Source organism: Pimephales promelas, chromosome 10, assembly GCF_988280905.1.
Source record: "Pimephales promelas chromosome 10, fPimPro1.hap1.1, whole genome shotgun sequence".
NCBI classification, from domain to species: domain Eukaryota; kingdom Metazoa; phylum Chordata; class Actinopteri; order Cypriniformes; family Leuciscidae; genus Pimephales; species Pimephales promelas.
The window spans coordinates 1,291,567-1,309,249 of record NC_142778.1 but is presented as its reverse complement, the minus strand read 5'-3'; the positions used below and the strand labels follow the sequence as shown (position 1 = coordinate 1,309,249).

Here is a 17,683-nt window from a genome sequence, read left to right as displayed (position 1 = left end):
TCTCTTCCTCGGGCTTCATCCGGAAAACCCAGCTGGCAGGGAACGTTCTGGAAAGGTTCTCTCAAAGTTATAAACAAACCTTCTTCCAGAAGCATTAGTTGAATGTTCACTGGGTTTATTAATGCTCTCAAAATGTTCTTTATGCATCATTCATGGAACATTTTTTAGTCATCCATAAAACTGACACAGAGGGACTTTGAATTGAAATCTGTGATATTTTTTTTTTTTTTTTCACATGTGAAAGATCCTCAGCAAAAGACAAAAGACATCTTGCACTTTAATGACGTCTGGTGTGAGTTCAGTGTGGATTACCGTGCAATTGATGTAGAGACGCACTAAGCCATGGTTAGTAAGTCATGATTCATTTATTCCATGAGGAAAAGCCTGTCCTGAGAGGGATGACCCATGAGCTCAACATCGTCCTGCTTTGTTTTATATGTAAAATTTAATGATTAAACAACAACAGTTTTCACCTTTAATCTGGAGTTAAGATGGCGTGTGTTTTCAGGCCTGTGTGTGAGTGAGCGTGTGAAGGACCGATAAAGAGAAGATTTGATTATATCCAGACGTGACACTGTAATGTGGAGCCCAGACGCTCTATATGGAAACTGTTAAAGGATGATTATGTCATGAGGGCATTTTTCGCTTTCCATGATCAAGAGCAAGTGACTAATGCTGCTTTAAAAATAAGCAACACTTCCCATCCCAGCTAGGATTTTTTTGTTCTAAAAATGTTCTGAGAACATTACCATGCAGTGTTCCAATAATGTTTTCAGCGGGTAGTTTTCTTTTGGTTCCTAAAATGTTCTCTTAAAAGTTCTAATAACATTCTCTAAAAACATTCTAAATATGTTAAATGCTAACATTGTTAGAACATTATTTCCTGACGTTCTTATAACATTTTCAGCGGGTAGTTTTCTTTTTGTTCCCAGAATGTTCTCTTAAAAGTTCTAATAACATTGTCTAAAAACATTTTAAATATGTTTATTGCTAACATTGTTAGAACATTATTCCCTAATGTTTTTATAACATTTTCAGCGGGTAGTTTTCTTTTGGTTCCTAAAATGTTCTCTTAAAAGTTCTAATAACATTGTCTAAAAACATTTTAAATATGTTTATTGCTAACATTGTTAGAACATTATTCCCTAATGTTTTTATAACATTTTCAGCAGGTAGTTTTCTTTTTGTTCCCAGAATGTTCTCTTAAAAGTTCTAATAACATTCTCTAAAAACATTCTAAATATGTTAAATGCTAACATTTGTTCCCAAAATGTTCTCTTAAAACCCCTCAAAAATGATTAGCTATAACATTGTTAAAGCATAACATTTTATTAATCTCAAAACTAAAACATCAAAATCTAACAGGTTTATAAATGGCATCCACATAAATTATTAGAAGTTCTGCGTACAGTAAATGCCCAACATTAGCTACATGAAGAACTCAGTAAAGTCACTCATGCGTCTTGACTCCAGTGTTTGCTCAGAGCACTCATCATCAGTCTTTGCTTGTTTTGGTTCTTGCAGAAAAATAATCCAGGAATCTGTATTAATAATAGTGTTCTACTATTCTCTCTTCTAGTTGTCCAGCTGCTCCCCCAGTTAGCATTGAGCTCTGTTCTCTGTGTGCACGGTAGAGTTTTTCCTCATAGCCTAAAAAAGAAGATCATGCAAAAGTGTAAACATAAAGAATACACATACATTATTGACATTGAAAACTTTCAAAATTAGCCAGCCTAATTAGCAGTCAGAAATTATGTAAAGACTAATTTATTGAAAGTATAAATATGATAAATTATGAGTATCTTTTTTGTTTCTGTAATTTAAAACATACTTAATCCATGTATCCAATATCTTAATCCAATAAAGTTTTAAAAATGGATATTTTTCTTACACAAATGCTTCGCTTTAAAGGGGCTTTATAACCCCGCCAGAGTCATGTGGTGGATTACTTTTATCATGGATGGATGCGCCTTGATAGACGGCCATTCACTGCCATTCTAAAAGTCAGAAGAGTCAGGACATTTTTTTTTAAATATAACTCAGATAGTATTCATCTGAAAGAAGAATGTTATATACACCTGAAGCCTTGAGAAACGCTCTTTCCAATTCATTAACGTTAACCTCTAACGTTATATGAATTACTGAATTATTATTAACTTTTACTTTCAAAAGACATTAAGATCACTTTTAAGTAAAAATACAGTATTCGTATGCATAGAACACAATACCGGCATTATAGTAGGCTACCTTGGTTGTAAATGGAGACTTTATTGTGTCATCGGTAAGTTAATCATCTTGAAACAGTCTGCATTAAAACTGCACAGTCCGTTTGGAGTCTGCATTAAAACAAATCTAGCTGTTATTCAAAAGTAGCATACACTCAGATTTATTGCGACTGTCATACAATTCTAAGAAAGTAGAAAGTTAGGTCTAATACTGAAAGACATCAAGGATAAGAGAAAGCTATGTAAACTGAAAAAATTCACACAAAAACTTACAGTTGTGAAAGAGTTCCGTTGACCAGGAGTTCTGTTGTTTTGGGCCAATGTGTCGCCAATTTAGACAACGGACATTCTGCGTCGATTTCTTCAACAGAAACGTTGCTTTATTTGCGCTGTTTGTCGAGTTCAAATGTTCTTACGTCATGGGAACATCGCGCTCTGATTGGTGGTTTTAAACGTCGATCTACAGCGACCTCCAATCAGCTTCTCATCTCTTGTAAACGCATTTGTCGCAACAGTTCAGTTCAGAGTAGCCTAATATATCCTCAAAACACTTTACCGTATGCTGTTTTGACAATGTTCCTCTTTCATTATGGAAAATTATGCCATTATTCTATAGGTTAAAATAATTCTAAAATCTGTTACCTAAACAGCTTCCTTAAAATATCCTTACAATTTTATGAGCTTTTGTTAACATATATTATGAGATTTTGTCATCTCAGGTAAATGTCCACAAAACATTTGATGAATGTTGCTTTGATAATGTTCCTCCTTTGTTATTGTGCCAATGATTTATAAAAGATAACAACATTTCGACAAAAAATCCTCAAAATGTATCATGCAAAATGTTTGTTAAAAAGTCAATTTAAAGGAATGTTTTATTAAAAACATTTTATTATCTCAGGACTAAATAATATCCTCAAAACATTTTGCGAACGTTAATTTGATTATGTTCTTCCTCTGTTATTATGGTAGGCCTACATTCAATATTTTATGAAAGATCATTCTATAAACTTTTACCTCATCAACATCCTCAAAATGTTACATTTAAAACATTCTAGTTTTGTTAACACGTCACATTACAAGAATGTTTTATAAAAACATTCCATCATCTCAGGCCTCAATGATATCCTCAAAACATTTTTCGAACGTTGATTTGATAATGTTCCTCCTCTGTTATTATGGAACATTGTTTCAGTGTTTTATTGAGAACGTTGTAATATCTGTTATCTCAACAACATTCCCAAAACATCCTTAACATGTTACAGTGTTAATGTTTAAACACGTCACATTACAAACATTTTATTAAAAAACATTCAGTCATCTCAGGCCTCAATGATATCCTCATAACATTTTGCGAACGTTGATTTGATAATGTTCCTCCTCCGTTTTTATGGGACATTGTACCAATGTTTTATTGAGAACATTGTAATATCTGTCATCTCAACAACATTCCGAAAACATCCTCAACATGTTACAGTGAAAATGTTCTAGTTTTGTTAACATGCCACATTACAAGAACATTTTATAAAAAACATTCCATCATCTCAGGACTAAATAATATCCTCAAAACATTTTACGAACGTTGATTTGATAATGTTATTCCTATGTTTTTATGGGACATTGTTTCAATGTTTTATAAGAGATCATTCTACAAACCTTTACCTCATCAACATCCTTAAAATGTTAAATTTAAAACGTTCTAGTTTTGTTAAACACGTCACATTACAAGAACATTTTATTAAAAAAACATTCCATCAACTCAGGCCTCAATGATATCCTCATAACATTTTGCGAAAGTTGATTTGATAATGTTATTCCTATGTTTTATGGGACATTGTACCAATGTTTTATTGAGAACATTGTAATATCTGTTATCTCAACAACATTCCCAAAACATCCTCAACATGTTACAGTGAAAATGTTCTAGTTTTGTTAACACGTCACATTACAAGAACATTTTATAAAAAACATTCCATCATCTCAGGACTAAATAATATCCTCAAAACATTTTGCGAACGTTAATTTGATTATGTTCCTCCTCTGTTATTATGGGACATTGTTTCAATGTTTTATAAAAGATCATTCTACAAACCTTTACCTCATCAACATCCTCAAAATGTTAAATTTAAAATGTTCTAGTTTTGTTAAACACGTCACATTACAAGAACGTTTTATAAAAAACATTCCATCAACTCAGGCCTCAATGATATCCTCATAACATTTTGCGAACGTTGATTTGATAATGTTATTCCTATGTTTTTATGGGACATTGTACCAATGTTTTATTGAGAACATTGTAATATCTGTCATCTCAACAACATTCCGAAAACATCCTCAACATGTTACAGTGAAAATGTTCTAGTTTTGTTAACATGCCACATTACAAGAACATTTTATAAAAAACATTCCGTCATCTCAGGACTAAATAATATCCTCAAAACATTTTGCGAACGTTAACCTGATAATGTTCCTCCTCTGTTCTTATGGAACATTGTTTCAATGTTTTATAAGAGATCATTCTACAAACCTTTACCTCATCAACATCCTCAAAATGTTAAATTTAAAACGTTCTAGTTTTCTTAACATTTCGCATTACAAGAATGTTTTATAAAAAACATTCAGTCATCTCAGGCCTCAATGATATCCTCATAACATTTTGCGAGCGTTGATTTGATAATGTTCCTCCTTTGTTTTTATGGGACATTGTACCAATGTTTTATTGATAACATTGTAATATCTGTTATCTCAACAACATTCCCAAAAACATCCTCAACATGTTACAGTGACAATGTTCTAGTTTTGTTAACAAGTCACATTACAAGAACGTTTTATAAAAACATTCCATCATCTCAGGCCTAAATAATATCCTCAAAACATTTTGCGAACGTTGATTTGATAATGTTCATCCTCTGTTATTATGAGATATTGTGCTAATGTTTTATTGAGAACATTGTTTAATCTGTTATCTCAGCAACATTCCCAAAACATCCTCAAAATGTTACAGTGAAAATGTTATATCTTAGTTTACATTTAACCTTATAGGAACATTATTTGAAATGAGAAAACATTCTTAAAACATTCTTAAAACATTCCATTCAAATGTTTTATTTAAAACATTAACCAAACCTCTAGGGAATGTTAGCCAAAGTTCTGAGAACGTTCCCTGTTAGCTGGGATCCCGCTTTTCTCCATTTAACCCTCCTGGAGACTTACATGAGCTTCATGCACTGACTGAACTACTTATGTTCCAATGAATAGAGACCAAGATCATTATTATAAATCAATAAAATCATTTTAAGAGTCAGAATACAGTGGTTTGGGAGATGTTTACTTTTGCAATGGCTCATGAAGCTCAGGATATGTGAGGTGAATTATAATTAGGGTTATTAATGACTGAAAAAAACATGTACTTAATTAAAAAGAAAAATGTAAACTTATTTTATTTCAGCTGGTTGCCAAGGCAAAATTAAGACTCATTTGCTAAAGTGCTAAAATAACAAAAAAGTAAATTAAATTTAAAAAAATCATGTTGCCATTAAAAAAGAAAAAGAAAACTAATAATAATGACAAAATTATTATTAATATATTAATATTATTTATAATAGCATTTCAACAATGCTAAAATAACACTGGCTCTGTTAGCATACAGCAATGAATCACCAGGATCATGCATTAAGAAAGTAAATAAAATCTAAGGGTGGCCTGTCAATCATTGTTTTGCTTCCGCTTTCAGATTCTTCTGACTGGGTCCCGAATTATTCACCGCAGCACTTTAGCGCCTCTCAAGTGCATCTATTTTTGCAGTTACAGCAGAGAGTGATCGTCCTTGGTTCCATTCATAATAAATGAGTAGGTAATGCAATGCTATCTCAAGTCTCGTGTCCTTTAATGGCCCCCTGAACAACAACCACTGTTTATGAATTAGTAATCGTACTGCGGCTTCCACAGTGAAGCGCAAAGGTCACCGAAGCCTCGCGCGATTATCGCGTGCACTCAATCATCGTTGAGATTTCACAACTCGTGACTAAATAAAGAGTCTCAATGTGAGTATGCACACCGACACTCAAAAATCAAGACGTTAAGCGGAGTTTGTATTTGGTTATTTTTTTGGTTTCTGCGCCCGTTAAAAACTGTCCGACCAATGAGATTGGTGCTTTTGTTACCTACGCAAATTTTCCTATTGAGAATTAAACCTGCGACCTTTGGGTTACAGTTCGACTCTTTTACCGGCCACAACTGAACCGGCATGAACCGGAAGTTGAGTTGTGATGGTTGGTCTGTATGTCACCTTTCACTCCACCCAGATGATCTGATCTTAGTTTGCCTGGATCTTCTTGATGGATGAAGAACCAAACTTTGTGAAGACGGAACTGCTTCTAGTTTCGGGAAAAACCCAACACCTCATCACAACTTCTCCATTTAGCTTGGCTCATCAACCATAACTCCACCCAGAATAGCCACAAACTTTGGAGTTGCTATTGATGATCAGTTTAACTTCACAGAACATCCACAAAGATGCATGTTGTCACAGTGGAATTGGGTATTTATGTCTTTTAACCAACAATTTAATTTCCAGGACAGATTAAGCTAGTCTGGCTAGAACAAGAGCTTAGACAAGGTGTTTAATATCATATAGTTTTACATATTTTTGGCCAGACTATTTTGTCTAATACGTAAAGCCCTTTAGAAATATTATAAGTGGACAAAATTACAGCTTGGAAGTGGCAGAAAAATGCTGACATTTGTATATTGAAAATACTTCTATGTACACTCTATTTAGAACCAGAAATGGTTCCATCCCCCGCTTCATATATGGAACTACAAAATGGTTCTATATAGAACCATTTTTTTTTGGTAAAAGGTTCTATTGGCCCCAGGGTTCTATATAGAACCCAGAGGAACCCTTTTTTTTTTAGAAGTGTATAGAACATTTTAGGGGTTCCAAATATTTAGCGCTGATAGAACCTTTTAAGGTTCTATATAGAACCCTTTCTTCTAAGAGTGTATATACAATTTAGAGAATGGGCTAAATATTGTAATGGTTTATGATTATTTATTTCTCTTGTTTATATTATCATGCTCTTAGTAGTGTAATAATTCAATTTATCCATGGATTTTCATGTTTTAAGATTGGATGTTAAGTTAAGCTGACAAGGGGTAAAACCAGTAAATATGCATGTAATGCAGTAGGCTATAAATGCAGTAAAGCATTTATAAATAAATAAATACCTCAATACATTAAATGAAGGCACAAACAGTTTCCAGGAAAACTTTATTGTGACCCTAATTTAACAAAAATAATAACGTATCAGCTTTTTGGACAAAACTCTCTTAGCTGAGGGAACGTGTGTGTGTGTTTATGAATGACAGACAGGAGCAGGTCTGATGCAGAATCGAGGTGAGGTCCTGCATCTGAATGAGCTCTGGTGACCTCTCAGCCTCAGGCTGCTGATCTCAGATGTTTCTCTATCGATCTGAGATGAGATCTTCCCTGAAACGACCTTGTCTGCCCTGTAGGTGTTATGTTCAGCCCTGCGGCTCGAACACGATGATCTGGCTCCAGGAGCGAGTGTCATCATACTGTACCTCAGGAGGAAATGCAGTCAGTCTAGCCTCCTCTCTCTCTCTCTCTCTCTCTCTCTCTCTCTCTCTCTCTCTCTCTCTCTCTCTCTCTCTCTCTCTCTCTCTCTCTCTCTCTCTCTCTCTCTCTCTCTCTCTCAGTGTTATCCTGGAGGAACGAGGGAGGTCGAACAGAGGTGTGTGTGATGACGATTCCCATCAAAATGGACGTTTTGTAGCTTTTAGTCCCTGCCTGTTCAGGTGATATGCTCAAGATTTCAAGAGTGTCTCCAAAAGCTCAAACCCACATTTTACTAACCATTATTTATTTATTTAAATTTTTAACTCTTATCTTGGAGTGGATTCACAACCAATGGTGAGATAAATATGACAGTGTGAGATAAGCAGAACACGAGTTTCTTTTGAGGATAAACGACGCCCTCTGGTGGATCTGATCAAATGTTGTATAGGAAACAGAATCGTGTCTTACCATGAACTTTTTTTTGTTTTTAATTAAAGAAGCTTCTTTAGCTATTTTACAATGTATAGCAATTGGTAAAAATACTCAAGAAAGCAGTATGAATTCTGTAACTTGTTTTTCAGATTATTTAAGTGACCAATTCTGTAACTTTAAAATCAATTAAAAAAATAAAATAAATGTAGTATTTCTATAAAAGTCAATAACACATTTTGAAATAATACGCTCTTGTCAAACTCAGTCATTTAAATGGTATGCATTATAGCTAGATTGTGTATACAATGGTGAGGAAATGAACACAATGCCTATAACAGGAAAGAACTGAAGTCAGATATTGGCCAGAAAGGAAGTTCAATGCAAAGTTCATTTTAAATTTGGGACAAAACTTGCCCCTTCTTTAATATTTGACAGTTTGTGCTATAACATCTAGCAAATGTTTCTATCAATGGCTTTAGAAAAAAAAAAAAAACCACATAAGTAAATTGATAAAATTTTTATTTAATATGTAAATATCGATCTTTAAAGTGTCATTAATGTAAAATATGAAACAAACATTTGTATTTAACATTTTATTTAGTCAATTAAGTTGATAATAATTAAATGACCGATACAGACCAAGCAGAATCCAAGCAGATGGGTAAAATTATTCTATGATTCATATACACAGGCATGTGAATATGTACTTAGGCCTATTTAATCGTCCATATTGTATAATTGAAGATGTCATAACAGCAACACTATGAATGCACTAAATGATTTCACTCAACTAACCTTTAGGTTTTAATGAAAGCAAAGATGTCTGAAATGTACATCTAATTTATGGAATACTGAATAATAACCCATTACAAGTATTACTACATGTGTCTCATCTTACCCCAAGGGTCTAATTTTATCTTTTACTTCAAAATAATAACTACTCCACAAATCTAAAAACATGAATGTATCCTCAAATCCATCATTAACAAACAAAAAAGTTTGATATTCAACTCTCCAAATCAACATCAAAACGGTTTTGACTGACTAAATCTCACAAATGTTGATATTCAGATCAAAAAAAAAAAAGTGCCGAGATGAGATTATGTGTTAATATTGTCAGGAGAAAAAAACAAATAGGCTATATTTGCTTCTTCTTTCCCCAATCCTAATGTTTTACCCAGATACAGTAGATTATATTATTTAAAGAATATACCTCTCTGTAGCCTTATTGCAGTGTAGAGTAGTATTGTTAACACTTTACAATATACGGTTCATTAGTTAACATTAGCTAACTATTAGTTAACATGAACTAATAGACTAATGAACTGCGTGCACATCAGCATTTATTAGGCTAATCTTTATTAATGTTAATTTCAAAGATTTACAAATACTTTATAAAAATCTTGTGAACATTAGGTAATGCACTGTGAACTAACATGAACCAACACAGAACAGCTGTATTTTTTTTATTAACTAACGTTCACAAAGATTAACAAAGTTACATGTATTGCATCTTTAGTTGAGTTCATGGTAATACAATTACCAATTTATTTTTAAAGTGTCATCGTCCTCCAGAAAATTGTACAGGTAATATTTAAAAAGAAAAAAAAAATGACAAAAACACCGTTTTGCGTGCGTGACGCCTGCGTGTAGTCCTCCGTTTGAAGAGAAAACTACATATCCCAGCATGCACCAGTGAACAGACAACATCCCGGGAGAGAGGGGGTCGGCAATCGAACCTGTGTTTACTTCCGGATTTCCTGTGTATGGCAGAGCTTGAAAACAGCCACTCCAGTTGCCCTACAAGCTCAGCAAGAGCCCCGTGCCCCAATCCGAGCCCGTCTCCGGTGAAGCGCGGTGCCCCGGTGACTCGGTGCCCGGAGAGAGAGAGCCCTACACCGGCACAGACGCGGAGAGATTAGCGCGGCTTTACACGACCATTCACGGCAGAAACTCTCCTCTGCCACCCTTCGCCAAACGTCAAAGTCAATGCGGTCCTTGATCAGCGCGCTGGAGCTCGTCCGCGTCTCACTAACGCGCTTTCGCTCGGCAAACACAGATTAAAGCCGCAGAACGCTGATCCACTCGGTGAGCTCGCGTTACCGGGGAACAGACCGAGGAGCACGGCAGCTCTAGCTGGATTTATCCCGTTCAGGCGTCATGGAGTGGTTAATGGGGTGAGTGTGTTTTCAGATCATTGTCCTGATTGACCTGGTGCTCCTGCATCACAGCTAAAGGTATATCCGAAGAATGTTTAGCTAACGTTATTTCTGAACGTTCGAAGCGGTTCAATGACGCTCGAACTCGAGCTGGACGTTTCGAACGTTCCGAGAACATTCACAAGCAACATTCTGCATGATGATGTTTGAAGAATGATACCATGGGTGTTTCAGTAACGTTCCATCTCCAAACACTAGCCCTGCGTGAATGCTGCTTTTCAATGTGTCAAATCAAAGCATTTCCATGAATGATGTACAAGTAATGCTTTGAGAACATTATTAAAAAGCAGATCTTTTTGAACGAACGTTACTATAAGAACTTCTGAGAACGTTCTCAGTTTGCTGGGATGGCGACTGACTTTGAGTCAAGTGTGTTGTGCAAATTGACGCCAGAAATGACATGCTCGTGCTGAACTCTTCATATACCGTTAATTGTTTGTACAGTTGCAGACGTGTGTGTGTGTGTGTGTGTGTGCTTCCCGGACTCTGTGTGGAGCGTTTACATTCAATCCATCCATGAAGCATTTACAGTAACTGACGCTGTCACTGGTGCACGCGAGTTTGAGCTGATCGGTGCCTGATTCGGTCATATGACGAGCCCATCATCATCATCATCATCTTCAGGGGTTGTCAGTCATTTAGATGCCACGGACCCCCAAAATGTGTCCATCCTAAGGTTTAAAATGCATCTATTTTTTATAAACACCTGGAAAATTAATATTATAAATCTAAAATTAGTTTATATTAAATATTATAAATGTTTACTCATAGTATAGTAATGAACTGTTAATTTTTTATTTATTTGTTAATTTTGTTATATTTTTTATAATAATCAAACTTTACCTTGAATCTAACTTTAAAATAAAAAAAGAGAAATGTAACAATTAAATAGTCACTTTCATTTATTTACTTGTTCGCTTTAGTCGTATCATTCTTTTTCACAGTTTTAGTTTTCATTTCACCTGTCATCATTATATTCTAATATGTAAATATTTATTGGTTATTAGTTAGTTATTAGTCCCAATAAATGTAACATCTATTATTTTGCTACTTACAATTGCTTTTCGAGTTTCTATTGTGTTCTATTTATTTAAATTATTAATTTAAATTATTAATTTAATTTATTAATTTAATTATTAATTTATTTAAATTAATACTATTTAAATAATGCAAAAAACACCTGCTTGAAATTAATTTTTGTACTTGCATCCCTAAACCTAACCTTACCATATATATTTGAATGATATCTAGTGATAAGGTAGTATATAATAATAACTTATTATTCACTACAAAGTAGCCATTCTACCTTATCACTATATTATAAAAAAACAAAAAAACAATAATAATCCTACGTTACATTATGCGTCTTTAACTCAGTATGTAAACCAATAATCATAATATATAGATTAATAAAGACATCAATTACGCTCGTCTTTTTTAAGTATTAAAGTATACTTTCTAAACCGTGCAAAAAAGACGAGTGTAATTGCAGCTCTGGTTCGATTTATCCCTAAAGTGCTTTGGCCAAATCAGCTTGACAAATTTGTATTTTGTGACTGGAATTTGCGTACTTCGGTGTGTCATACAAGTTGTTGCCAAAAAAAGTAGCATGGTCTGACTGTGACTGTGATGGATATTAATAAAAGTGGTTGAGTTCTGACGTCTGCTTCCTGAAGAGGCGACCCGACATGCCTTGAAAACATGTTCAGGCTTACAGCAACTATGAGACAATCATGTCTCGCAGAGCAAGCACGAACTGATCGCGTGTCTGATTCTGCTTTCATCATCATCATCATCATCTGCATGTCTGCTAGAAAAAGCATCTGCATATGGATGTTCAGTGTTCACCGTTGATGATCGTATGAGAATGTTGCTTGTTTTTGACCTTTAACCCCGTCCTACTTGACCTGCATCTTCACCTGTGGAGAGTTACTGTGGAGGTGTCACATGACCAGCTCTTGTTTTCCTTACAACACCGAAAGAAGAGCTAGCAGTGGATTTGAGCAACTTTTGCAGTACATTAGTCTCTAGTCTTAAAACTCATCGTCATTGATATAATGCTGTGGTCCGAAAGAAAGCGGTCAGCAATGGGTTTTGGCTTTGTGATTCCCACTTCTAGCACTTGAATGGTTTCCGCTCGGATTGGCCGGCCCTGATCGAGAGAGATTTTGATTGGACAAAATATCGATAAATATATATAAATAAAATATCGATAAATATCGATACCGATACAAATATTTTTGGCTTTTAAATTCCGATATATCGGCCGATATTTTATTTTTTATTAATTTTTTTTAAACTGGACATGATAGTCACAAATTTTGTCATGCTTATTTGAGTTAAGAGAACAGATGGGGATGATCTTTTAATTGTTATTCAAGCAATCGTGACCAACTCAACGAGTGTTGCCGACAGGAACGGTGTAGAGTGCCCTCTGGTGGACAAACTATACAACTCCAACACTCATGAGATGGTTCAAGCGTGTTTCGTCTGTTTTTATGTTATTTTTGAAATATTAATTTATCAGCCATTATAACTGCCGATACCGATAATTTGAAAAATGCCTAATATCGGCCGATAATATATCGGTCTGGCTCTAATTTGTATGTATTTGTTACATATAAACATATATATAAAGTTTACGACGTGGCCAACATGGATGATTTTATTTCATTCAATACACATGCATGAAGTTTAAAACAAGACGGGTATAGCCTTATAAAAACGTGAATATCGTGGTTGCTGCGCAATCCTCTGCGGTTGACTTGTCAGTAGCGCGGTACTACAATATTGCGGTTACCGCGACTGCCCTAATCGGCCCAATAAGACAATTTGGACAATCTATTAAAGCCGCTAAATAATCTATTATTTCCTTCAGATATGCACTGTTCAACATGATGGTTTTGAATGGCTTGAAATATGATTGAAATCACTTTAAAAAATAAATAAAATTAAAATACAGTTCAGTGCAACGTGTGCAGCACAAGCGTGTCATATCGGCTACATCAAATTATACTGAAAATATTATAATTGTATGCTTGGGACAGCCTTTTGTTTTTTTAATCAGCCTCTAAAAATGTATCTTAATTTGGATTTAGATTTATCAGTCAATATATCGGCCATCGGATTATCGTGTCAGCCAAAATGTTCATATCGGTGCATTCCTACCTGTAAGTAAAGGGCTTTAAAAAATCTGTTAATTTATCCTACTTTTGCAACATTGTAAAAGTTGTTGTTTTATTTTTTCTCTAAAACCTTTGCAAATAGCATTATGGCAACAGCTTTCCCAGCTGTAATACAGAAATGATTCCAAAGTTCATGTTTCCTGGTTTAGCATGGAGGCATTTCCAGGATCATAGTGTGAGCGTGATGTGTGTGTGTGTGTGTGGTCAGAAGAGTGCCGTTTCAGAGCTCCTTCGATCAGTCGCCGGCGTCTCTAATGTAAGGGTGTGACTCTGCGAACACAGGTTTGGGCAGTATATCACTCATCACTCCTCCAGGAGAATGCATGTAGGATGAATGGCAAATGTGGTAATCCTGATGCTTGTCTGACATCATGTTTTTAATAATGATGATGACATTTATAAAGATAAGCAAACTGAGTCAGCTCTGTACGGGTGTCATCAGTGGTCTGTGATTCTCTACTGGCTTGGTTTCTGGATTACGTAGTGGTGACTCAACATAGTACTAACATTGTGCCTATCAATATTTTATAAATATAGATCAGTTTTGAAAATAATGTGGCTGGTTTTCCACCATCAGACATGCAAACCATTTTTGAGTCGTGACTCATCAGTTGAGAGCCGCTGATTATTTGTTACCGGAGACACAAATATTGGGGGCTCGTCCGGGATATGAAACTGAAATGAGACTTTTACCTCCAAACCAAAAGCCCATTCACATTTTTCTCTTGCTGTAAGGGTTCAAATCTGAATTGGATGGTCTTAAAGAGTTAGTTCAACCCTGTAAGGCTTTTGTTCAGAACACAAATTAAGATATTTTTGATGAATCCAGAAGCGCTGCACCGTTATACTGCATGAACTCACTCGAGGCCTACAGAGTGAAAAATTAAAGTTGTTTTTGTTTGTTTTATTGTTTGTTATTTTGAAAGCATTCTCGTCGCTTGAACTTAAGGTTGAGCCACTGTAGTCACTCTGACTATTTTAACGATGTCTTCAATAACTTTTCTGGGCTGGGTGGTTAATAAAGGCCTTCTGAAGCAACGCCATGCGTTTTTGTAAGAAAAATATAATTATAACTTCATGAACTTTAATCACTGGCTTCCAGTAACAGGCATACATGAGTCGAGTTCTGGAAGAGTGACCTCTGACCCAATACATGACCTCTGACCCGACGCATGATGTATTGACGAACGCGGAAAGTGCAGAGAATCAAGCAAAACAAAACACTGGTCACGAATTAGTTGTCTAAAATTAGAATTTTGAAAGCGAAATGTGGGAGGAGCTTGAGTTTTCTTTGAACCGCGAGAGGCGTTGACTCTCACCTAAGCTTATGCTAAGGCCCCGTCCACACTACTGCATTTTCGTTTAAAAACGGAGACCTTTTGCTACGTTTGCACCTCCCGCCCAGACTAAAATGGGAAAAACGAAGACCTAAAACGGAGAAGTTTAGAAACGCTGCAGCTCCGTTTTTCGTTTTGAATCTCCGGACGGTTTAGAAACGCTGACGCTCGGCTCTATGATTGGGTGTTATCAGCTATGACGTATCCTTCCCTGATTCGCCAACCACTGTTTACACCGGCACGCGCATGCCCAGTGTTGGTGAATGGTCACGTGATCCGTGTTTTCAGTCGTTTTAATGTGGACGGAGATAATTTCTAATACGCAGATAAAACGCTGGTGTGGACTGAGATCGTATTCGTTTTAATTCTCCGTTTTTAAACGAAAACGCAGTAGTGTGGACGGGGCCTAAGACCTGATGCATGACCTCTGCTCTGACCCAACGCATGACGTTGTAAATTAGGTTAGATAGGTTCAAATGAAACTCATTCATGATCCTCTGTGCTTTCTGCGTTCGTCAACACATCATGGGTCGGGTCAGAGGTCACTCTTCAGCCGGAACTTGACTCGCGTACAACTGTTACTGGAAGCCAGTGATTATGATTTATAAAGTTATAAATATGGATATCACTAACCCTTTAAATACGATTGCTAGAAATTAAGCAAAACATCAGACAGGCCGTTTGTTCGGGTTCGTCCCAGTTAAGGCCAAGAATGCCTTCTGCAAGAACAGAGACTGTATGTACTGTGGATGAAGACATGCTTCCAGTTGACCCTGATAGAAACTAGGCTTGATATACGTCCCACAAGTCTCCTGTCCCACACCTCTTAGGGCTTCAATAATTGGGCTTTTGGAGGTAGCATTCGTTGAGAGAGACAGACTGAAGGAATATCCTTTCTGCATATGTGTGTGTTCATGTGGATCAGATCTGTTGTCTGTTCTGCTCTGATGCTAGTGTGTGTAAGTGTGATGGGTATTAGTTGACAGTTTCTTCCACTGGCTGGAAACAGAAAGAGCCGCGCAGTTCCCATGTGCTTCTCCAAAGCAGCGAGCCGAACATGACAGACCTCACGAGTCGTGCGGCTTTAAACACGCCTGGCGGGAATGTACACTTTGTTGTCTAACCTGCTGTCTTTGCTTTTTCTTTACCTTTTGCAGTAGTAGATGGTGCACCAATGTTTCTTTTTAACCAACATTTTAACCAAACATTTTCAATTATAAAACGACTGAGACTGATGGTGTTCACGGAGTCATCTAGATATCTCAGGTAATAAATGAAAGCCCCCCTGAAATCAAAAGTTTTTTTTAGCTTTGATGGACATGAATATGAATATGTTAGCCTTAGGTTATAAATAAGCTGGTGTGCTCGCTCCAAAACAATGACAACATTGGCATTTAGGAGGTATTTAACATTCAAAACTAAGTCTTTCACTTCTTTTTAAATGGATCAGGGATTTTTATAGCAGCTTCTCATCACATCTTCTGTCCAATCAAATGCGCTTTCGAATCTGAAGCTCCGCCCCCTATGCTATAAACACGAGCGTTGTCACGTCACGGAGGATTATGGGTTGGAGAAGTGTGTTCGTTTGCTCAAACGCTCGAATTTTAGCCCCTTTTCCAACTGTTGGTTAAGCACGAAATGAATCCTCTACTATTGAATCCGACACTTCATCAGCGCTCGGATTTGCTTCTGTGGTGCCGTCAAGTACAACTTCCATTCTGAGGGAAACTAAACGCTATTGGGTATTTGAAAAGGGGGAGGAGCCATTCAGTATGTCCCGCCTTTGCTTCCTGTTTTTGTGGAAATTAAATGAACAGTTTAGTGGCCTTTAACTTTATTTGTATAGAAAATGCTCACATGTTTGTCTGTTGGGTGTACTTGTTAAATATTTCTCACCAAAACCAATATAATATGTATTTTTACCCTTTTGGACAAATATTTTGGTTACTGAAGCCCTTACATATTTATAATTGAAGTAAACATTACATAAATTTTCATGTAGTTCGTCCGTGACCGTAGATCCACTGCAATTGCATAACATGTCTGTGACCCAAGTTTGAGTTAAGCATGTTTCTCTGAACTGTTGTTTATGGGTGCGAAGGTCTCCGCTAATAAAGACTGTTATGTGAATGAACTGGTTTAAGTGTTTCCCACTGAGACACACTGGCTGGGATCAACTGATAACTGGTAGTAGATTACATCAGCACTCCCTTAAGTAATGACATTGTAAAGTGTTTTATAGTGTGTCGAATGAACTGAAAGTGAAACTTGTAAAACTGCTTCTTTTCCTCGTAAAGTGTTTGATGTGTGCGCCGCTGACAGAACGAATGTGTTGTAAATGCTTCACTTCCTATTTCTGCTGTAGAAATTGAGCTCTAAAATAGAAAACTTGTTTCTCTGAGGTTGTGGCGAAGGCAGACTGACGCTGTCAGGTGTGGGTATGGCTATTTCTTCTCTCTGGGTTTCGGCGTGTTTATTAATGCATGTTTTATTTTCGGAGGTAGTTTTGCTGATGATTTTCCACGTTGTCTATTTGCTGGAGGTTTCTAGAGTTGCAATACAACCATTAAGTCATGATTGTAAGTCGCCTTCATGTCGTTCCAAACCTGTATGTCCAATAGGCATGTCACGATATATCAGGTGGATAGCGACGTGTTGTGTATAGTTCGCCCAAAATACAAATTACTGTGCTTAACGAAAAAAC

At 36.1% G+C, this 17,683-nt stretch overlaps 1 protein-coding gene and 1 long non-coding RNA gene across 2 annotated transcripts in view; one reads left to right on the top strand and one right to left on the bottom strand.

Moving 5' to 3' along the window:
* Positions 1 to 1,258: 1,258 nt before the first annotated feature.
* On the bottom strand, positions 1,259 to 2,476 carry LOC120489748 (uncharacterized). The gene is made up of 3 exons (XR_005624804.2): positions 2,248 to 2,476; positions 1,892 to 1,997; positions 1,259 to 1,650 (listed from the first exon to the last, which is right to left on the bottom strand). It is a non-coding gene; the product is annotated as an uncharacterized LOC120489748 (long non-coding RNA).
* Positions 2,477 to 9,964: 7,488 nt separating this feature from the next.
* mob2b (MOB kinase activator 2b) overlaps positions 9,965 to 17,683 on the top strand; it is a 44,049-nt gene continuing 36,330 nt past the window's right edge. The window contains exon 1 of the mRNA XM_039647547.2: positions 9,965 to 10,415. Coding sequence (XP_039503481.1) covers positions 10,399 to 10,415 — 17 coding nt within the window. The 5' untranslated portion in view covers positions 9,965 to 10,398. The remainder of the gene's footprint in view (positions 10,416 to 17,683) is intronic.